Raw genomic sequence first — 22,480 nt, 5'->3', positions numbered from 1 at the left:
GTTCAACTAAAGCTTTATGTGTATTCTGGTTGGCTTAAACTAAACACCAGTCTTTGTGAAAGATTGAATTCCCAAGGCTAAAAAGTGCAAATATTCACCCAAAATATCTATCTCTGTTTTACTATGCATGCCTCTTATTACATTATTATTATTTTTTGTTCACAATGCAATAAATTTTAGTCTGATTCTGAGTCTGACATAAGTAATCCCACAGGATTTATAAGTACTGCATCTCCAGCACTGTAAAGCCTTACTCCAGCATACAGAGGTTGAGTGAAGGTGGTCTGGACTTTGTGGAGCAGAGTCATAGGGTTATCAGACCATACACTGTATGTTTTAGACACACTGTAAAAGCAGAGAGTCCCTGCACAGTGGTCCAGGTAAACCCCAATTATAGACGACACTGGACCTGTGATGTTTGTCTGGACCGAGTTATGACAAAATGTATATTTAGTGTTATCCCACTCTAAGGCCCAGGACTTTTCATTCCATCCAAATGCACATCTAGTAGCATTTCCTTCTCTCTTGATATCTTTGTATGCAACGGCTACACTGACCCGCTTTGCCTTACTCGCATCCACCTCCCAGTAAGAGCGGCCAATCATCCCACGTTTGCTCATGACCTGACCCCAGTATGTGAATCGCTCTGGATGATCCTGGTACTTCACTGATTCCCTCACAAATTTTACTGTCCTGTTTCTGTTTGACAGATACAGCTGAGTATTTGCTGTTTTTGTGTCCATTTCAATTAGTTGTCCAAAATGCAAAAAAAAGTCCTGCCTGCTGGCGGGCATAGATGGAGGCACTGAGCTAGAGGCTTCTTCAGATCCTGCTGATTTAAATCGATTTAAGACAAGCTGCAGTTTCTCTGTGAGTGCTATCACAAATCTGGGTATTTTCTCAAAGTTGCAGCGATCTCCTGTCAGGACCCTGGTCCCTGTCCTCTCTGTCCTCTCAGTGGACAGTGAGAGGCAGTGCAGGATAAACTGGTTGTGATCCGGGTTGTTGGACAGTTCCTCCAGCTCAGAGAGGCTTCTCCTCACCTCTGTGACCTCCTGCTGCAGTTGGTCCTGGAGCTCTTGGACTCGGCTCAGTTGAGTTTTCTCCTCAGACAGAATCAGCTGCTCCACTTCAGAGCATCTTCTCTCCAAGAGAAGGACTATCTCTCTGAACATGTCCCCACTGCGCTGCACTGCTCTCTGGACAGAGCTCCTGATGTCCTGGGCCTCCTGTTGGAGACTCTGGAGGTCTGTGTCTTTATCTTGGAGGATCTGGAGGAGCAGGTCCTTCTTGGCCTCCTGCTCTGCCTGCCTCTGTGCTCTCTCTGCTGCAGAGGACACTGTGTCATGGCCCTTGTGCTGTTGCACAGAGCAGAGGCAGCAGAGGAGCTGCTGGTCTGTGCGGCAGAATAACTCCATCACTTTGTTGTGCTCCTTGCAGATGTTCTCCTGGAGTTTGTGGGAGGGCGCCACCAGCTGGTGTGTCTGCAGCACTGCTACATTGTGATGAGGCTGGAGGTGCACCTCACAATAAGAGACCATACATTGTAGACAGGACCTGTGTGCCTTCAGCTTCTTCTCTTCTGGACACACATCACAGGCCACGTCCTGAGGCCCGGCACAGTGGTCAGCAGGCGTCTTCTTCAGCTGCTCCACTAAGTCAGCCAATATGACATTTTTATTCAAGCCACTCTTAGTTCTGTGCCTCTTTCGGCACTGTGGACATTGGTACCTATCCCGTTCTGGAGGCCAGCAGTTTTTAATGCAGTCCTTACAGAAGCTGTGTCCACAGGGAATAGTCACCGGATTCTTCAGTAATTCCAAACAGATGGGACATGTTAAGTCCTCCTTTTTGAGTACTGTCTCTGCCATTTCTCCTTTGATAATGGCGCCGTTTCTTTTCTGACAAAGAGAAACTAGCAAAGTGTAGAGTCCCATAAGCCACACCCTCTGAAGAGGAATTTGGAAGATGGGGAGGTCAGAAAATAGTCTGATAATTAAAGTAGGCGATTCACCTTATTCCGGACGTTTTGAGACAAACTCGGCACAACGAATATCTCAAAACTTGTGAAAGCGTAATTTTCAGATTTGTACTTACAAAGTTGTAGTAAAAAAAAAAAAAAAAGTGTAAAATGACATTTGTAAATGAAAAATGAAATTTATAAGTGTAAACAAATATTTTTATTTATTTATCAGTGTACAAATCAACATTTACACATTCAAACTTTTTGGAACAATCGTGCCTTCGTACATTACAATCATCAGCACATTCAAACCTCATTTTGAGATGATACAAGGTTAATGTCCAGAAAACTGTTCTCGACGCGCTGTTTTACCAATAAAGACTCAAAACCTATTTACTCTGATCAGAGGAGATCAGAGGGAAGGAGCACAGAAGAAAAACACACGGACGTGCTTCCATGAAGTCTGCTCTTCCTCCTCCACCGTGTCCTCCTCAAACCAGGCTTTTCAACTGTCAATAGAACAACATCCCAGTCCCCTCCCCACATTCACACGGCCTTTCTGTCATCTTAGGTTACTCATCTGTTGACCCTTCAACTTTTTAACTTAGTTCAATCACTTTACGACTTGATTATTTTACGACTTGTTTAAACAGACTTCGTCAGACCTGGTTAGTCTGTAACATATACAATATAAACACACAATTAATTAATGATAAAAATAAAAGCATCATTTCATTCACAGGTAACATAGAAATGTCACAAATACCTCTCTAGGTTAAAGTCTGCATGGACAGACCAATGAAACCAGTGTAACCTGAAGTATGGATAGACTATTCCTGTATTATTCTGGTCAAAACACAAGTTAGGGTTAGAAGTCCTACAGTCCAGATGTGTCCCACACTTGGACCAGTTCCACTGAAGTTACAGAACACAAGAGGCTCAACACTTGGACCAAACCACACGTCTGCCAGCATATAAATATAGCCTCGAGATGTTTTGGCGATCCCGTTCAAGGCATCCACCAGGGTTAAGACTCCATTCCCCATGAACACTTGCGCTGTATTTGGTCACGTGGCTTCGGAGAATAATCACGTGTCTTTTCCATCATGGCGACCGTCGTCACCGCGGAACATTTCTCCAATTTACAACTTCTTCTAAAGGTATTTTTATTCATTTGATATTTTTTACAATTTATAAATCGAAATAATACGGCATATATGTCTTAGTATAGCGAAATGAAACCGACACTGACATCGTGAAATAAGGCTGTGTCGGAGTAAGAGCAAAGAAGAGAAATGTGGCACGAAAAATACAAATGAACAAATACAAGTAAACGTGATCATGATATCGATGATATTGACATGTGTCTTTTGTGGTTTTGTCATCCCTAAATATTATATTCATACGGTATTATGGCAGTCCATCACAAATGTGCTGAAAATACACTGTAAAATGATATGCATAAATATTACTTTAAACCCTTGTGAGAAACACTACAGCTCAAGTTTCTATTCTGTTTGTAGTTTTTATGCGATTTTTTGACATTTTAGTTGGTTTTCATCTGATAATATACTTTTTTTTTTCTCATTTTCAGTTTGATTTCTCACCTTTTGTTTGCCTGTGATCCAGAATACACACCTCTCCAATACTTTACTGTATAAAAATACAGAGAAATATCAGGAGACAGGTTGGCCCAGAGTCTGTTGATGGGAGAAACCTGCTAGTATACACACGAGAGGCTAAATGCACGCATCTTTTATGAATTAGTTTAACTTTGTTGTCTCTTGAAGGCGCCGTCTAAAGATGCAGTGAGAGAAGTGTGTGTCCAGAGTCACCAAGGTCCAAGTCGAATCTTCACTGAAAACACAGCTGCTAAATTCAACATCTCCCCCTCCCAGGCTGCTCAGGTAACATAAAACACAAATTAAAATGTTTGATAAGACATTACAATATACTGCAAACTACTGACAAATGAAGTGACTGTTCATCAAAACATGCCTCTGTAGTTTTATTGCACACCTGTTTATTTTTCTTGCTGCAGCTGGTCGAGTCTCTGCACACACTCTCTCGTCACGTCGTATTCCATAACCTCACGTCTCCGGAGCAGATCCTGGCTCTTTTTCCTGAATCGTTTCACTCAAGCCTTAAAAACCTCATCACCAAAATCCTGCTGGAAAACAGGTCTGTATAAGAACTATAAACCATGGGTCCTTCTCTCATCTGCTGCCCACATTGTCCACAAATTTATATTTTATCCACTTTGTCCTACTTTGGATAATTTCTAATAGTAAATAACTACATTAACAAAGACATAGTCCACTTTTAGACCTGGTTTAGGCCTAGGTAAGAATAGGTCTAATATCAGCCTGGTTTAGATCTGGTGGTACTTGGACAGATAGATGGATGGGTGAATGTTTGTCTATTATTGTTCCTCAGTCCAGCATTACAGCCTTGAACAGAGAAGACTAGTCTTTGCACTTGTAGAGACTAATTGGGATCCTTAAATAAACAAATAAACAATAGCCATATTGCTTATTTTTTTAGTCACAAATATAAATTTGAGTTTTTTATGCAGTTGGCTCCTTACTGTTGTATTTGCGGCTCCACAGACTTGATTTGTAACTAGGCCTGGGGGAGGGCACAGCACCTGCTTGTCTCCACAGAGATTATTGCTTTGCTTGAAATATTCTTCTGTGTGACATAAAACTTATCAATCCCCATTTGTTTTAGTGCAACCTGGAGAACAGAAGCCCTCAGTAATCAGAGTGAGTAGAACTAAGAACAAACTCAGATTAGTGTGAACTCAGTTATATACTTGGTTTAAAAATATTTAGTGCATGTGTTGTTTAGTCTCACTGCCGCAGTTGAAGGAGATGGACTGGAGAGTGGACCTCGTTACCAGCTCTGAGTCGGTCAGTCGAATGGCCGTCCCCACCTGCCTCCTGCAGCTTAAGGTTAGAAGACAACTCACTCACATAGTTTATAGAAATATCATGCTAAATCAATGTTTATGAACTTTAACCCATATGGCAGTAGTTTCCCCCTCATCAAGTTGCGCACAAAGTTGTAATTTTGATTGATTCATGCATGTTTGCATAATCTTGTATTATTCTGTATTGGAAGTTTGAGAGCTCATAAAATTTCATTTTTGACCTACCTCCACCCACAGATCTGTACTTCATGTTAACATGATTTTATTTTAAAAAGCTGCTTGCTACAGTTAAATCCCATTTCAGTCTTGCAGTTTTACAGAAATCCCATTTCTAATAATAACTCTTTTTAAATCAATATTCCAGTTTACAAAATGCGAAATCATAATCTACATATGTTATGGCCTATAACTAAGTGCTCAAAAAAAAGGTTAGTATTTCATCCCTCTTATTTGTATTTTTCAGATGGAGGACACGCGTTGCCGTCATGATGAGGCAGTCTCCACGGTGACGATGGAACTCAGTCGAGAGTCTCTGGACACGATGTTGGATGGACTCGGTCGTATCCGGGATCAGCTGTCTGTGGTTGCCGGGAAATAAGGACAATTCACAAAATTTTGAACATTTAAGGTTCCTAAGGATCCTGTTGGATCGATTTCATTATGTTTCCCAATATTTGTATAGAAAAGGACCAAACAATGATTTAATTTTCAAGTACAAAGACAAGCAACATAAAAAGTGAAATGCATTAGTCTTGTATAGCACTTTGCGAGGTGCCAAGAGTGGTTTTACATTTTTATGCATTCATTACACACCTAGTGGTTGTTTACTTTTGTAGCCACAGCTGCCTTTGGGCTGACTGAGCCATTAAACCTCCATTTTCTAATTAAGGGTTTATTAATTAAGTAATATGTTACTACAAAACAAGTGCAGTCAGTTTATTCACATTATAAAACATAACGCATGAATGAGGCAATCCTTCATTTAGTTCAAATTTTTGAAGCAAAAATCTAAATTTAAAAATGTATGCACATATTATTAACAATAGTAGTGCCATCATTGGTCTTAAAATTAAATACATAATACAAAAAACATTGGTCAGATGTATCATATTTGCCTGCGTTATGCAACTTTAAATGTAGTACTATGGCACAAAGTTGTAATGCATTTAAATGAGTCTATAGCATATTAAACAGTATAAAGTTTTTTAGTACCATCAGTTACATTTACAGAGTAAAGTAAATTCAAATTGTTTTACTCAAGCTATTACAGCCATCTTAGATTGCATAGCTAGTAGGGCTGCTAAATTGATTAGATTACTGTAATATTGAATCAAAATTTTGAACATCACTGTTATTTAAGTAAGAAGTAACCTAAATAACAAAATATCTCCATTGGATCTTATGTATAAAAGCCTATGTAGTTAAGACAACAAATCTATCTGTAAATATGACACTATAATTGTACTCCTCTTCTTTTAAATGTTAAAGCACTCACATTTACAATTTCACTGTGGACTGAATACAAATAAACAAATCTCATATTTTCCAAATCTAAATATACAGAAATGTAGATTTTTTTTTTTCCTCAAGTCATTCATCCCTAGTTTAACCATTTGTGGCAGTTATCGATTGCATTAGCGAGCAATTACAGATTTCACAATGTCAGTGAGAGTTATTATAAATCCAACCCACAAGGGGGCCTAAACCAGTCGGCTCAAATCGATTACTCCTTTCTGGTTGATTGACTGATTCGTTACTTAAAGTGCAAATTAGAGTATTTACTTCTCTAAAACATAGTTAACGTCATTAGATTTAAGATTTTACAAAAAATCTTAGTTTTTTCTAGTTTTGTAATTTTAGTTAAATTTAGAATTTTACTTCCTGGTTAGATACGGGCAGCAGATATGACATACTTCTGTTCTGTTAACAAGGGCCAAAACCTGTCTGAATTGCAATATTTATGACTTGACAAATAAAGATAAATTATAACACCTTTTTGTTGCTAAAATCAAGGTTTAACCTGTCAGAAAAAATGCCTTCCTTGTGTGTAAATTGTCTCTGCATTTTTGATGGGATTGATGACATTTGAGGACACAGGGAGAGGGATTCTGTTTCAGAACTCACTGCTACTTCCTGTATTTTCCAAGTTTTTGTTTTGTACTTTTTTTCACAAACTGCCTCTTAACTGATGTGAAACTATGATGACCATTTACCTCAGGTACTGTCCCATCAAACTAAGTAATAATTTAAAATATATATATATAAATCTGTCAAATGCACTTTAAATTCTGTTACTTGATTTGTTTAAAGTCTTAGTTGAATATTGTTGGTCACGTTGAAGGCACCACTGTGATCCCCTCCATGTCCAGTTCCACAGAGTGAACGCTGAAATCTCCCAGGCCCTAAAACACACAATTTTAGTGTGGTTTTATTCAAAACAATTCAAATTTATATGGCCATAATGCAATGTAATTTATATATTTGAAAAACTAGATTTAGATACCAAAATTACATGCATTTTTTTTTTTTTTTTTTTTACCAAAACCAGATTAAAATATAGTGCTTTGTAAATACTTTAATTGATAAAATAAATAATAATAGCTGTAACATCCTCTCCTTCTGGTTTACAAAACAGCAAAACAAATTAAAAGTTAATTTAAAGTAAGTAGTTGTAATGCAATGTAAGTTCTCTGGTGGAGGGTCTGCCACCTTCTTTTCTCATGAAGATCTTATTTACGTGGAAGGTTCCACAGATGGGCATTAAACACGGTCATGGAAACAATCTGGTGCTGTCACCAGGTTAAGTTAAAGGTCAGATCTGTGTAGCGGTGACACTGCTCACTGGAAGAATGCAAGGTATTTTTCAAGGTATTTTAAGGAAAAAACACTATTGAATATATCATGCAAGACGGGGGGGGTAACCTCCACCAGTGAAGTTCCATTTACACTTTATCACTGGCACATACCGATGTACTGTTGAGTGCATTTATGACCTCTTCTCTTTGTTGGGGCAGTTTGGTCAGAATGTACAGGAAGCCCCCTCCTCCTGCTCCAGCTAGACTCTGTCCTAGCACTAGGGGCCTTAGAGCCTCCATCATCAGACGCACAGAGGCCGGTTCACAGCCCGGAGCCATTACCTTCTTCTGCTGCCACGACCGGCCCAAGCACGCACCCAGACCAGAGAGGGAGCCTGAAGGGAGAGGAAAGATTTAGTGTTTAAAAAGGGATTATTACACGTCTATGGAGTATAAACTGCTAACATATAACATATTTAGATCACCATTTCACCATATATTGTTTTGAAAATGCTATATTTGCCCCAAAACAGTTGTATTAAAATGTTAGTTAGGTTTCATAAGGTTTCAGTTCTCCACCTCCCTTTGCTCCCTGTGCCAAGTCACTCTTCCCTTCAGATCACAACACTGTCAGCGTGCATGATTGATGACACTACCGCACATCACACAGGTTTGTGAAGTTGTAGTGTACAGTTTTGTATCAAGTTTTTGTATATTTATGACAAGTGGAGCATGGGTTATGTCGGCTTGTGGGCTGAATATTGGACAAACTCGTACTACTAAGCTTAAAGAGGATTCAAATAGGGCCTGGGAGAGATTTCAGTTTATTCTTGGTTTAATCCTAATATAGGTCTTAACTAAAATTGTGCAAGGGCTCCTCACATTAACCACACCAAGTCTGCAACTGTCCCCAACGAGCATGGGAACTCAGCAAAATTGTTGTGGATGTTAAGTTAATGAATGAATGCTTATAACATCTTTATATGCTGTCTATGTTATATCAAGACTATGTTGACTAGTAAACCTGTCTAATATGTGAACCTTAACTAAAAATCAGGAATAAGTGAATTGATTGACAGTTCTTACCCGCTAAACAAGCCTTGGCACATTCTTCTGCATTGGCCACTAACTGCTGTGCATTCTGGACCATGTGAGGAAGACGGCTGTACCAACTCCGCACCACGTCCTGTACAATACACAATAAATACAACAAAATAAAACAAATTATCATTAAATCACAATATATTTATCATCATAATCTATAAAAATACAGGCCACTATCTGACACATGAGAGCACAAGTAGAGCTAAACCAAATTTGAAGGACCTATCCATGACTAACGTGGAGGTTAACCCAACAGATAACCTAGAAACACAGACTAAACCAGGACTTCATCAGAACTAAACCAGGACTATCATAGCATTATAAACTTTGGGGAATTTGTTTAAAAACCTTTGCTTAATTCTGATATTAATAAGTAATAGTAATAAACTGTAAATATACCTGCAGTAAGTTACGAGCGAGCCGTGTCTTTCCAGTGTAGACCAATAGGAGATGCTGTTCCAGAGAAACCAGGAAGTCATGTGACAGATTCAGCCTCTGCACTCTGACATGAAGGGGGAGCTGTGCTTGGGACTGTCCCAATTTAACCCCACCCACCAAACCCCCAACCTGGTCCTGCCAACCTCCACCTGCAAAATAGACAAAAACTAAATGTTTAGCACCAAAAAAAGACATTTAAATTATAATATGCTAAACTGACTGTTTTGAGCTTTTAACTGTTATAACATTGTTTCCTCATCAAAAACATATCTGGAGTTGCATTTTGCTTCATTCCTGCATTTATCCTTGCTTTGTCTAATTATTAAAAAAAAAAAAAGTGATTTTGAATTTACCAGGATTGTTACCTCACAGATGAAAGTCTGGAGGTCTCCTGTGCTGTTTTTAAGTCCATAAATACAAATCGGAGCATTTCTGTTCTCAAACCACCTTGATTACAACAGCATGCTTCTGTTAGCCAGGCAGAAAGATGTGCTAACCATAGTTGTTGGGTTTTTTTTTCCAAGTAATCACCTCTAATTCCAGTAGAGGGTGACCTAACTCTGTAAAAGGTCACTTGCTTCATTTGTGAGGGACTGTGTACAGATTAATTATCTTACAAAAGAAAAAAAATATCTGTACCAGATTTAGTTCCTGCTACATCAACTTCCCAGGGACAAACCTGTGGTGAGGATTTGCTCCAGGTACAGAACATTGTGGATCAGAGAGTCCGTGTCATAGGTCCGACCGGTGCACCTGTAAACTGCTGCCAGCAGCGCCCCTGCCAGGATACTGCTGGTTCCTACAAGACAACAATGCTATTGTGAATACAGACAGTATTTTTTATATTTGAAGCAGTAGAGTAACTAAACAGATTTGAGCCAGGACTAAATGAGAAAAAAATTAAACAATTTATCAGAAACTTTGGTAGTTCAAATTCTGCTCTTCACAGTTCGTACTGTTGATGTGCCCACTGGCAAAGCAGATTTAGAAGACTCTTGAGGTTGAATCCACCTCTGTATCAGATTATTTATAATTTTGTAATATTACCGGATAGTATTTACAGTCTTGGTAGAGATATACCAGTACTTCATACATATATACGTCAACCCAAAGCTGAAAGTACTCTTGATTGAGATGGTTTCAGAGGTTTCAGACGACATCACAACATTCTATAGGCCAATATTATTTAATGCAGATGGGGGCAGCTAAAATGAATAATGTTAGAATACAGATTGTTGTTTAATACAGAGTTCTTGGGTCTAGTCAATAATAGAAATGACCAGGCTCAACATTTGTGCATTTACCTTTTGGATATTTCATGCCAAATTACAATATTATCAAAAAATGATGTCATAGTTTTAGATGGAGGCCAGTGACCAGTATAACTCCATGGGAGATTTATTATTTTAAAAGAAATATCAGAACTTAGTGGCTACAAATGTTCAATCCTATCATTATTTTTAGGGATTGGCACCACAAACTTGTCATTTTAATCAATAATGGCTTTAAAAAATATATATATAAAAAAATCCTACCTTCGATGTTGAATAATGGCATCATTTTTTGACAGTTGACAATTGAAGGATGGGCCAAATTAAAATGATACATTTCCCCAGAATAATATAGTCGACAAAACAACCACTATTAATTTCAACAATGTAGTGGTTTTATGATCCTGTGTCTTACCGAGTCCAGAGCCAGTGGGCAGAGAGGACCAACTGTGCAGCTCAATGCCTCCTCCCCAAAGCTGCAACAACTGTGGCCCCAAAGCATCATGGGAGGACAGAGACACCACTCCACTGCAAACACATACAGCCTTCAGCAAAGCACCTGAGAATGAAGACAACATGTAAGGACAGAGTATCACAGATAGGCCAAACAAATCTATACAATTATATATAAATAGGTTTTTGCAAGAAGTGACTCAAACAGGGGCAGAGTTTGAGATGTTGACCAGGGGTGTGACTGGCAGCTGACAAAGTCTTGAAACGTCAAAACAGAACTAGTTCCTTTTAAACAGTTTGCAGAGGTCCAAAGTTATTTCTCACTAACCTTTTGCATGACAAGCATCCACATTATTCGCCGTAATGAGTTAATAAGTGCTTTTCACAACTCTTGGATTGTTTTGCAGTGTAGTAAAGTTAACAACAACTACCATCACTTCATATTTAGATACAAACAGAATGTCTCAGTGGACGTATATTGACATCAAGAGCTGTTCATACAGTTAATCTCTACTGGGGCAACACAAATCATGCCCAAATATTTGGGACATTTTCTGGTACAGGGCCTTTAAACAGTTGGATCAAAATAGATCAATGCACTAAATAGATCAATGCTTTTTTATTGTTATAGATAAGAAACTTAAAATAAATAAATAAATAGTTTATAGAATACAATTGGAGTTTAATGTTCATTTAATTCATTTAGCTGGATTTCATTACGAAATAGGCCTTGGGCCTGGGAGCTTGAGGGTTCTGTGCAGTATCTTTGCTGTTCCTGTACTGCACTTTTCTGGACTGAAATGTCTGATGTTTTTCCTGGGATCTGCTGTAGCCACTTCTCCGGTTTGGGGGTCACTGCCCTGAGTGCTCTGATGACCACGGGCACCACTGAAGCCTTCACCTCCCAGGCCTTCTCCAGCTAATTTAAACACCATGAAATAGCATCAGTTTTCTACCTGGTGCATGTGGTTGGCAGTAATCCTTCAGATCTTTCAGACTTTCACACAGCGTCTCTGTGGAAACGGCGCTGTCCCGCCCCCCGGAGTGACTGACCAATAGGAGATGAGGTTCTTTGATGCGGCGAGCTCGAGCACCAATGGGATACTGACCATCCACTTTCACAGCAACATTGGTCACAGAGCCGCCGTGTTCAAATGCAATAGGGGGTGTGTCACTCCAACCTCCTGGTTATACACATGATACAACTGGAGTTAGTTTTGACATGGTTTATTCCTAGTCTAAAACTGGTTTAGTTTGGGTTTTTATTTTGGTTTCCTCTTGAAATTAACAAGTCCTGTTGTATTAGACCTGATAATATATTAGGTATGTAACAAGTATGTAAGTAAACTTCATGTATATCACACAGATAAAAATCACATAAAAATCACAATGTGCTTAACAGAGTGTGTACACCAAAATACTACAACAATAAGTAAAATCAGGTAAAAATAATTACAATATGCAATAATTACCATATGATATAGTACAATATTTGATGTGATATTTTGTGGAGACAAACAAAATTGTGGATATGCGACTTTATTTGTGTTACTTTAATTATAATATTATAAAGATTATTCAGATAATTATATTTAAAAATGCATATATTCCCCTTAAATATTAAGATATATCATGATATGATACGGCCCTAGACTCACCGGCCAAATCGAGTCTGGCTGGACAATGCACCTCCTGCCACTCCTCCAGGGGCGGGAGCATTCCTCGTCCAATAGATATGAACCTCCGCGATGACATCACAGCCTGACGAAGCAACACCTGTCCCGCCCCTTCGTAATGACGAGCGGCCCGCACCAACAGATCTGGCCTGTAGGGGGAGCAATGTGAATCACCATTAGAACTAGAACAGTGACTTTTCACACCAAGTACCACCAAAGAAAAGATTTGACTTTGTGAGTACCACCAGATCTAAATCAAGTATATAACAGGACTATTCCAGGACTAATATCGGCCTAGACCAGGTCTAAAACTGGAATAAATCATTTCACTGTAGTTCTAAACAAGCAATTATCCAAAATTGGGCAAAAAATTTGATGAATGATGAAATTCGGCAAACCCACAAACTCAAGAGCTGATTAAGTCCCACCTGAAAGAGTCTGTGGACAACCAGTGATACACCACAGTATGACGAACTGAATTATACAATATGTGACTATATTCAAAGCAATCAGTCAAACATTATGGTCACTGATATGAAAGGTGAGTAATACAGAAATATACTGTAGAGAGCATAGTATGTAAGAGAGGCATCAACTGACAACATTTTAGGGGAGGGTTTGAGTGATTTATGGGTTTCAGTTTCCTTTAATACTTTTTTGACCATTCAAAAGAGAATATTTTGTATTGAATTGATCCTTCTTTCTTGTTATGGGTGTGGAGCTTTACATCCCCATGAAAATGACACTTGCAGCAGTAGATTTAAAAGTTCATCTGTTTTCTTATTTCTTGAAATTGAATTTGACTTGGTTCACCATTTGGAACCTGTGCCGTCTGGCTTTATATAAACTTAAGTCAACGCGAGACGTGTATTTATGGCCTGGTGCAGATGTAGAACCCAGAAAGAATAGCGACAGTTGGGATCTAATTTGAGATCTAAAAAACAAAGATGTAGCAGTGACATAATTGTGTTTTCTACCTGCAAAGCCACTTCTCTCTCTGTTGAGCCAAAGCTCGCACTCCTCCGCTTAGGTCTCCCTCCTCAAGTAGGATGTATGCAGACCCCCAGGCCTCGTTTGCAGCCGGACCGCTCCTCAGACCCCCCTTTCCTCCGGCCATAACCACCAGCACATCAGCGATACAGGACAAGCACCTCGCAGACACCCCCAGCTCTGAACCAGGGCACTCCAGACTCACCTCTGCACCACTGCCACAAGCAACTGCAGGCAAACACTATTTTAGGATTTACGGTGAATGTTTTTCTAGTTATTATTTGGTTTGGTGGGATCCTGTACCTGTGGTAAATATTTATCATAGTTTTATATAAGTTAAGTGGCAGTTTATGGAAAAAGGTGGAGGAGAAAAGTACAAAAAATATTGGAAATAGCACAAAATTCTAAAAAGCAATATCTTTACTTATGTCATTAACGCCAAAAATGAAATCCAAATTATAAGGAAAATTCACACACAAGGAACACATGTTTTTGCACAATTTAAACCTTAATTTATCACAATAAAAAGTTAATTCATTTTTACTAGTCCAATCATAACTATTGTGCAAATTTGACACCTTTTGGCCCTTGTTGCTAGGTAACGGATATGGATTTACATCTACTATGTCATATCTGCTGACCACGTCCAATGAAGAAATTCAATTATATTAATACAATTTTGGCTGACTGATCATCAACTCATTTCTTATAGTCCTTTTTAAAATTGTAGATCAAAACCAAACAAAGAAGGCCGTTTTATATATATTTGGACTTTCCGACTTACTGTTGTCTAGCGTCTCCAACAGCGCCCCCTGCTGTCCTCCCATTACAGCAGCTCTAAAACAGGGCAGCAAACACACATCACTCCGACCAATCAGAGCATCCCTCACTCTCCTCCGCCCCGACAGGTACAGAAGCTCTTCTCTCCAGTGAAGCTCCGCCTCCTGATGGGTCAATGACATCACTTCCTTCAGTGAGAGTCTCCAGGCGTCTCTCCAGCTCTGAAGTCCATTGGCCCCACCCCCGAGCAACCAAGCCACGCCCCCCTCCAGGCCCAGCACACCTGCCCTGGGGCGGAGAACCGGGAACAGACGAGCTCCGAGCAAACAGCGCTGTTCACCATGACACCACAGCTCCTCCGGCCTAAAACACACGGCACAATAAGTGGGATGCTCAGAATGCATAAGGTAAGTGAGGAATAAGTCTGAATGACTGCAAACAGTTTAAAACGATCTAGTTATAGTGCCTGTTGTTTATTGCTACTATACGATACTTTTGTTATACTTTGTACTCTACTTGAGTGTGCTACAAAAAGATAAATCTAAATTAGAGGTTGTTTTGCAAGTTCACTTTTAAAGACAAAAATGACTGAATTGGAAGAGAACACCATATGTAAGGCACTAGTATTTTTAACACATTGTTTTAATGTCACACTTTCATTTGATTAGTAACCTACTGTATTCCTGTTCGGTTGAAGAAGACATTCCAGTTTTGGTTTAGGAATAAGGCACTGCTGGCTTCAACAGAAACCTATGAGGGGGGTAAAGTCAAATTTAAAACTTGAAAAATAGAGGTCACTGGTTACTGTAATTATAATGTTTGATATGAATAATCATGGTTAGTTGAATATAAAAATATTCGTAGTTGTATTTTGATATTCATAATCGATATTTGGATTGTAGAGACTCAAATACAAAAAGATCTTTTAATACCAATGACAGTGGCATCATGAAATTAAAATGACAAATATACTTTATTCTCTATCTCGAATCCTTCAGTCACCATATATCAAACTGCATCTGGTTGAAAATGTATTTAATCTCAATGTACAATAGAAAGAATTGTTTGACTAACAAAAAAATCGGTAGTTACAGCCATAGTTTTTAATAAATAATATTAAAGTGGAACTAAACACCTAAACTTCGCCCACAACCACATTTCAAGTAGAGCTGTCAAACTGGGCAGTGAATGTGGATTGAAGAAAAGAGCAGGGGGGATCTGAACATACTATGAAATATACCTGCTCTACTCCGCCCCTGTAGCCAGGCGTTTGTGATCAGAAACATCTGCCTTTAATCAGGGCAGTCTTTCATGATGTCACCAACAACTGGAAATTACAGAGGCCACTGCAGACTTTGAAGAATTTTGACGTTTTTGACCAGAAAGCTACAAATTTACCCAATTTCAATGAAAGTTGCCAAAAAATGACTAGAAACAGTGGACAATGCCATAATAATTATAATGATTCTATTCAAAATATCACATAATTTTACCTCTAAATTATCATTTATGCCAAATACAGTATAAACATTCAGCTTGAGCTCTCCCAGCACGATTCGATGTCCCTGGATGATGATGTCACACGTAAGCGCCAAATGTCTGATAGTGGATGACGTGGACAACTCCAGTCCAGACAGTAAACAGCCAGTCGGGATGTTCACAGGACCCTGGGAATAAAATACATTTTAAAGATGTTAGACAAAAACAATTTATTATTTTGTCATTTAGTCAGAGGAGGGTCAAATAGCCAAAAAGTGAATACAGGTAAGGGCTGCAACAATCATGACTCGTATAATCGCAATCTTTAACTGGACTATCCACCTTATTCTGGGAGTTGCCGTAAACGCCACCATCACCATTTGGGTTGTATTATTTTGCTGATCTCAACAGCATTAAGTTCTATATAGACTACAATGCCATTTAAAGCCTCTCAGAGACTAGATGCAGTATTGACTTGTTGGTCACATGAACATTTTACACAAATAAGCCAACTTAATATCATATTTTAGCGGTGAAACTTCTCAGAGAATACTATTTTAAAGGTCCTATATTACACAAAATGGATTCTTCTGAGCTTTAAGTCATGTTAGATGGTTACTACCTCCTCAAAAACATACCTGTTTCATTCATGCATGTTTAAGTAATCCTTTATTATTAATCTGTCTACATCTCCAGAGATCAAAATGCTCTGTTCCACGTTGTGATGTCATGAAGTGGTAGTTTTCAAGTTAGCAACTCCTTTTACCTTTAGTTCAATAGAGATTGGCAATTCCAGGGCTGAAATCATGCAAATGATTCTAGTGAAGGTGTAAGGAGTTTAAAAACACAGTGGAGCAGTGTTTTCTGGTTGAGAAAGGAACTCAACTTTAATATACAGGGTCAGACATGTGTGAATGAAACAGAACAAAATCTCATGCATGTTTTTGATGAAGAAACATTATAACATAGATCAGAAAATAGTGTAATATGGGCCCTTTGGAGGTAGGGTGTATTATAACTTATATTTCTGACCTGTAGATGGCAGTGTTGAATGACAGCTCCAGAGCCCACAGAAATATCTCCCTCCAAAACACTGTTGATCACACAAGCCCCTTCACTGATGAGACCCTCTTTCTGCGGTACAAAAAGTAAAGCACAATCAGAATGCAGTTATTTTCCTAAAACACCTCATGGTATTTGATCACGCTATTTAAGTTTGAAACTGCAGTATTAATGAGAAAAGTAAAAAACACTGCTCTTATGGTGAGTGTATATGTCATTTTTCCTTCTATAATTCGTGATCAATACACGCATAACAACCATTAAGCTGTATTAATGCTATGTTGCCTTTTTTTACTATACTACAATGCAATTTAATGTGAACATATTATAAGAGTTCAGAATACACTACTCTGATGACCATGTAATAGAATACATTACAAAATACATTTTAACGCAGGATGAATATAAAGATTTTTAGATTATTCATCCCAACAGCTTAGGTTGCTTGTATCAGTAGTATTGTAATATTGTCTTTGATTATATACAGCACACTTGCCCTATTTTTTTAAGATCATAATTGTATTATTATGGTGTTGTTATTCTCTTGTTACCTGTATGTGAGACAGAGTGTTCCTGTTGGTTGAGTTGGAGCTCAGCCTCTGCATATGATCTTTCCCAGAGAGAGTCAGGTAGTCATACTGTCCACCAGGAACATAAACTGTAAGAAATTTGATTATTTAATTGATAATATTGTATTTAAAACAAATTAGCGGTATTAATTGGTTTTCTACAAATAATCCCATTGCTTTTTATTGAGATCTGCACTGACAAAAGCCCTTCTAGTAGGTCTAAGTAGGTGTGTATTAGTCTAGACTATAAACACTGGGACTCTTGCATCAGAATACTGTGTTAATCTATCTATAAATATTGTTCTAATGTTAAATTGCCCTTACCTAAAGTGAGTGGAGTCCCTCTCAGTATCTTCCACAGCTCTGTGCGCCCACTCCTTACCAGCGCCCCCTGCTGTCCAGACACAGAGCTGCAGCCGATCCTTTCCTCATTCACAAACTGATGCTGGGTCTGATCTGAACACAGACACTTCAAGATGTCTAAGAAGAGAGAGATCTGAAGAGGAGGGACAAGAGGGAGATTTCAACTTATTTTATTCACCTTAGTGAGCTGTTTTGTGTCACCAGAAAATTAAGAACTGATTTAGTCCTGGTTTAGTGCTGATACAGACCTGGTACATGATAAGGCAATGCACTGTGTTTACACTTCATCAAAACCGGGACTAAACCTGGATCTAAACCAGGAACTAGACTAGGACTAAACCAGGACTAGAACAGGACCAAAACAAGTCTAGCAAAGGACTAAACTGGGCTCAAACCAATTCAAATGTTATATGTTACCTGTAGTGGTGGAGCTCCAGAGTCCAGGCCGAGGTAGGTGCATCCATCCAGAGGAGGAGTCACGTGGGTCTGCAGCAACTTCTCCGAAACCCCCCGACTGAAGAACACTGGACCAGAAACCTATAGCCAACAGTACAATGAGCTGTGTATAAAAGCTACACTTATTATTAACTCCCTCCTCTGTATCATATATTCACTGACCCTCCACAGTTACATTTACTTGAATCTGTTTTGAAGAAACTGAGACTGAGAGCAAAGACCAGGCACAACACCCTTTCTTAAGTAAATGTTTGGTGAGAAACATTTGTCAGCACATTTTGGCAACTCTACTCTCTTTATCTTTGAAAGTATCCAATCATTTCTTTTAAAAACATCTATAATAAACTGTGCTTATTCCTAATCCAATCAGTTCCTATCACAAACTCTTTTTCTTAGTTCAATCATTTTAAAATCCCAGACCCACTTTCCTTTCATTTTAATACATATATTTGTGTTTAAAAAAGATGTAATCTACAAACCATAGGCACATTTCCATCAGACATCACAGCTTGTTGAATCTGCTCTGTCGCTCCTTTGTAAACTATGTCTCTAACATTACCCTAGAGAGAAAATAAAAGAATGAACTGTTAAAAATGTTATAAATTAATAAATCTACCAAAATGATGTACTTACCTGTTCATCAACCAGATAGACCCCATGATTAGCAGCATACGACATGTTTCCAGGCAACGCCAAAACTCGCACACCAGAGAAACCCTCCCAGGACAGAGCTGACAACAACGCATAGAAAAACATTTTAAAGGTGTACTATGTAACCTTTCTTACTTTAATTAATATTGTTTACAGAGGATGGTAATAGCGTGTGATAAAATGCCAAAATGTAAAGTTTAACGCACAAAAATCTGGAGGAAGTGTGAGCATCATATCTGTGCTACAGACCCACACACCAGGAGGAGAACCGGGGCAGATCTGACAAACAGGAAAATAGGAAATTAAAATATTGACTTTATAATTGTGTTTATGTTATTATATTTTTTAAGTTTTGTTAATAATAGCTTGGTTAATGCTGTTACTGTTACACTCATTTTGTGTGTTTCTGATACATTATTTTTGGGTAACTATCTGAGGAAATTCATCCATCTTTTCGTGTAAGTGTTTTATCAGTCTGTACTTGAGCAATATATTCATTTTAAGTCATGGTTTTAGACATAACTGATTCATATGTGTTTATTTAATTATTATTATTTTAATTTCATTTGTTTTTCTATTTAGTTTCTTTTAGTCAGCAAAAATAGCACATATATTATAGACAACTATATTATAGACTATGGACAGATCTCAAACTTTGTGTTTTCTTCTAATACTGGAAAAATTGTGCAAAACAGGCCATTGCTTATTTACGTATTTTTAGCACAACGTTGGATATTATGAGACAAGATGAAAGCATACAGACCTGATTGGTGAGATAGTCCAGGAGCAGGTCCAGGCAGCAGACTGGAGCCTGAACTTTCAGGTCTGGATCCTCAAGTGGGATCCAACAGAACGCTCTACAACAGGAGCTCCAGGGGAAGTCTCTGCCCTGAGGAAACAATCATACAACATTTATGTGAGATGAGGAAGGTACATGTAAAATCTAGAGCTGCTTTAAAACATGGTTTAATAAACATTACTAATGACTGGTAATATCCTATAGGCTAAAATGTGACATAGACAAATAACATATTGAATTTAAGGTATAATTTGTAACCCAAATAAAAATTAATGTATCTAGGGTGTCAGTGGCTCATTGGCCCACCACTTGGGCTTGACACGATCTCATTTGGTCATTGACCACGTCTGACACCAGACCCCACTAAGAGCTAGTACCCTTCAGGGTTTCCTTCGGACCTCTCAAACAGGGCAGTATGGTTCACTTTAGACAGTGGAGACACTTGCAAAGCTCCAAAGAAAAGCAGTGGAAACAAGGCTATTGGTAGCCTCACTTTCATCAGTAACAACCCAGAATGGAGTGAATGAATAATACAATGTTTTGAGTGTCCAAATAGCAAATATATAAATCAAATGCACTATTATTATTAATTTATTTGTGTTTAACTAAAGAAACCCCAACTGAGTGTTCTGGAAACTGGAGAAACATAGGAACAAAACATAGAAGGTCTTTAAATCAGATGGAATCTGGACTGACCGTGTGGAGGATGAGAATGTGAGCGTCATCTAGGACGTCAGCTGTCACCACCTGAAACAAACAAAACACTTAATTTATCTTCTCTTTGGTCTTCCTTCTCTCTAACCTCATCCTCTTTTTGCCATGGCTTAAAAGGTATAGGATGTCTATTTTTTAAGACCTGGTTAAATTTGGTTTTAGTTCTAGTCTAGACCTTGCAATTTGCTCTTTGGAACATGACAAGTAGCAAGTAATTCAAGCATTATAAACTCCTCTATAAAAAAGACAAAACATCTTTCCCAGATTCCGTGCAACCTACTAATACTGTTTCTTAATTTTAGCAATTCATATTTCAGTCTTCTCTCAAATGTGTATACTCATGGACCTGACTAAAATGTGCACAGATGTGAACAGAGTCTGGATTTGAAAAAAATGAATTTAAAATACAATTATAACAACCATGCTAGTTAAAAGAACAGCAATTAAATATTTCCCCATACTTGTTCAGCCCTAGTGTATTGGTGCTACTAACCGTGTGTCCAGCCCTGTTACTCAGATGTTCAGCTGCCACCAGCAGAGCGTTGAGAGTGGCTCCTCCGCTACCCAAAGGCTCTTGACGATCTCGAACTGTCAAAACCAAAGCTCCAGGAGACAAGGACCCACGCTCCTGCCGCAACTCAAGCTCTGCACAAAGGCAAACATAAATTTATACAATTTGGTCAAAAAGGTTTTAATGAATCTGTGAACTATTAGCATAGCATATTTTATGAATGAAAAAAATATGCTGGCCAACAAGTGCAGCAAAATATATTTCTCCATTTTGTTCCCAGGATGATTAATAAGTTGTCTTTTCTACATTTACTGCAACATGAATTTTAATATTTTAGTTTTTCTTTCTAGTTTTTTTTTTTTTTTTTTTTTTTATAATTGTAAGGCATTTAGAATTGTAGCATATGTTCAGGAAACAATCTGAGTGTGTCAAATCTGAATGCCATTAAGGAAAGGATTATATGCTTTTCCAGATAAATGCAATTGACTGCATTTTATCAAATGAACAAATACACAGTTACAGTGTATTTCATATTGTTGTACAATGTTCTCATGTTGTTTGAAGCACATACTGGTCCATTTTATAAGAAACTGGAAGTTACTTACTGCAAGTAGATCTACTAATTTGCACAGCCTAATTAGTAAATCTCTCTTATAAAATGTAAAATGTATGTTCTTGAAAGGAACAAAAATAACAAGCCTTTGAACAAATACAAAAAATGTTATACTTTCTTAATCCAGATGAAACTGAGTCATTTAATAAAGCATATTATTGATATTATTATATTTCATGTGCTGATGTGCTGAGCGGCTGAGTGAATATGTCCAATGTACAAACAACTTCACCACGATATTAAATCACTGCTCTCCTCAACTGCAAGATTTAATTTCATAGAAAAAAAAGAAAAAAGAAAAAAAAAAAGGCAAGATAAAACTCACCTTTTTGAAAGGAGTAAACGCTGTCTTTGTGTTGGCAAGTGAGCACCACCACAGTCCAGCTGAATTCACTGCGCGGACTCATCATTTGTGACGTTTTCTTTTTACAGAAAAGCAAAACCTGCAAACTAAATCTACTTCAAAGAAACTTTCTTACATCGTGATAATATTCATGCATCAACGCCAGTTTCAAGGCACTTAAGATGCTACTTTATACGAAACTGTTGCATTATTAGTGAATATGTGTTGTGTCAAAAGTTGGAAAAGAAACTCTAAAGCTGAAGCACTGCTGTTTGATTCACTTCCGTAAACAAAGTGGGGTTTTCTTCTTCTTCAGTAAAAGTGCGGGTAATGCTGCCCCCAACTGCTCAGGTGGTCAACAAACTGAGCCAATATTGCACTTAATTTGCAATAAATCATAGATAACTGGATAACTGCTTAATACTAGACGAACCAAGACCATTGGTTACCCATCGTGTTTCATCATAAAGGTTGAATAACAGCACAAAATGGACAAACACTGTTTCTCGGTAATGTTG

At 38.2% G+C, this 22,480-nt stretch overlaps 3 protein-coding genes across 3 annotated transcripts; 1 reads left to right on the top strand and 2 right to left on the bottom strand.

The window, feature by feature from the left end:
* Positions 1 to 34: 34 nt before the first annotated feature.
* On the bottom strand, positions 35 to 3,009 carry LOC117372124 (E3 ubiquitin/ISG15 ligase TRIM25-like). The gene is made up of 2 exons (XM_033967871.2): positions 2,845 to 3,009; positions 35 to 1,901 (listed from the first exon to the last, which is right to left on the bottom strand). Exons 1-2 carry the CDS (start codon positions 3,007 to 3,009, stop codon positions 177 to 179), a joined length of 1,890 nt encoding a protein of 629 aa, XP_033823762.2. The 3' UTR covers positions 35 to 176.
* Positions 3,010 to 3,036: 27 nt separating this feature from the next.
* On the top strand, positions 3,037 to 7,078 carry commd9 (COMM domain containing 9). Its single transcript, XM_033967872.2, has 6 exons — positions 3,037 to 3,123; positions 3,754 to 3,870; positions 4,005 to 4,144; positions 4,694 to 4,728; positions 4,814 to 4,917; positions 5,359 to 7,078. Exons 1-6 carry the CDS (start codon positions 3,070 to 3,072, stop codon positions 5,491 to 5,493), a joined length of 585 nt encoding a protein of 194 aa, XP_033823763.1. The 5' UTR covers positions 3,037 to 3,069; the 3' UTR covers positions 5,494 to 7,078.
* Positions 7,079 to 7,193: 115 nt separating this feature from the next.
* Positions 7,194 to 22,217, bottom strand: LOC117372122 (L-fucose kinase). Its single transcript, XM_033967870.2, has 23 exons — positions 21,945 to 22,217; positions 20,989 to 21,140; positions 20,478 to 20,528; positions 19,746 to 19,871; positions 19,189 to 19,261; positions 18,965 to 19,062; positions 18,811 to 18,891; positions 18,293 to 18,412; positions 17,837 to 18,008; positions 17,495 to 17,601; positions 16,914 to 17,015; positions 15,896 to 16,069; positions 15,079 to 15,152; positions 14,407 to 14,765; positions 13,610 to 13,850; positions 12,615 to 12,781; positions 11,913 to 12,140; positions 10,919 to 11,062; positions 9,912 to 10,031; positions 9,194 to 9,381; positions 8,777 to 8,876; positions 7,862 to 8,085; positions 7,194 to 7,297 (listed from the first exon to the last, which is right to left on the bottom strand). Exons 1-23 carry the CDS (start codon positions 22,027 to 22,029, stop codon positions 7,226 to 7,228), a joined length of 3,258 nt encoding a protein of 1,085 aa, XP_033823761.1. The 5' UTR covers positions 22,030 to 22,217; the 3' UTR covers positions 7,194 to 7,225.
* Between the last annotated feature and the right edge of the window lie 263 nt (positions 22,218 to 22,480).

The sequence above is a fragment of the Periophthalmus magnuspinnatus genome, chromosome 6 (genome assembly GCF_009829125.3).
Source record: "Periophthalmus magnuspinnatus isolate fPerMag1 chromosome 6, fPerMag1.2.pri, whole genome shotgun sequence".
Classification (NCBI taxonomy): domain Eukaryota; kingdom Metazoa; phylum Chordata; class Actinopteri; order Gobiiformes; family Gobiidae; genus Periophthalmus; species Periophthalmus magnuspinnatus.
Note: the sequence above shows the minus strand (reverse complement) of the source record. Positions and strands in the feature narration are given on the sequence as shown.

Excerpts from the sequence above, each read along its gene's own strand:
- LOC117372122 (XM_033967870.2), bottom strand. The coding sequence starts at position 22,029 with ATGATGAGTCCGCGCAGTGAATTCAGCTGGACTGTGGTGGTGCTCACT. Across the intron at positions 15,153-15,895 it reads GCATAAATGATAATTTAGAG|GTTTCTGTTGAAGCCAGCAG; the intron begins GTAAAATTATGT and ends CCCCCCTCATAG. Across the intron at positions 8,086-8,776 it reads TGCCAAGGCTTGTTTAGCGG|GCTCCCTCTCTGGTCTGGGT; the intron begins GTAAGAACTGTC and ends CTCTCCCTTCAG.
- commd9 (XM_033967872.2), top strand. The coding sequence starts at position 3,070 with ATGGCGACCGTCGTCACCGCGGAACATTTCTCCAATTTACAACTTCTT. Across the intron at positions 3,124-3,753 it reads ATTTACAACTTCTTCTAAAG|GCGCCGTCTAAAGATGCAGT; the intron begins GTATTTTTATTC and ends TGTCTCTTGAAG. Across the intron at positions 4,145-4,693 it reads AAAATCCTGCTGGAAAACAG|TGCAACCTGGAGAACAGAAG; the intron begins GTCTGTATAAGA and ends CATTTGTTTTAG.
- LOC117372124 (XM_033967871.2), bottom strand. The coding sequence starts at position 3,009 with ATGGGGAATGGAGTCTTAACCCTGGTGGATGCCTTGAACGGGATCGCC. Across the intron at positions 1,902-2,844 it reads GTGTGGGACACATCTGGACT|AAAAGAAACGGCGCCATTAT; the intron begins GTAGGACTTCTA and ends TCTCTTTGTCAG.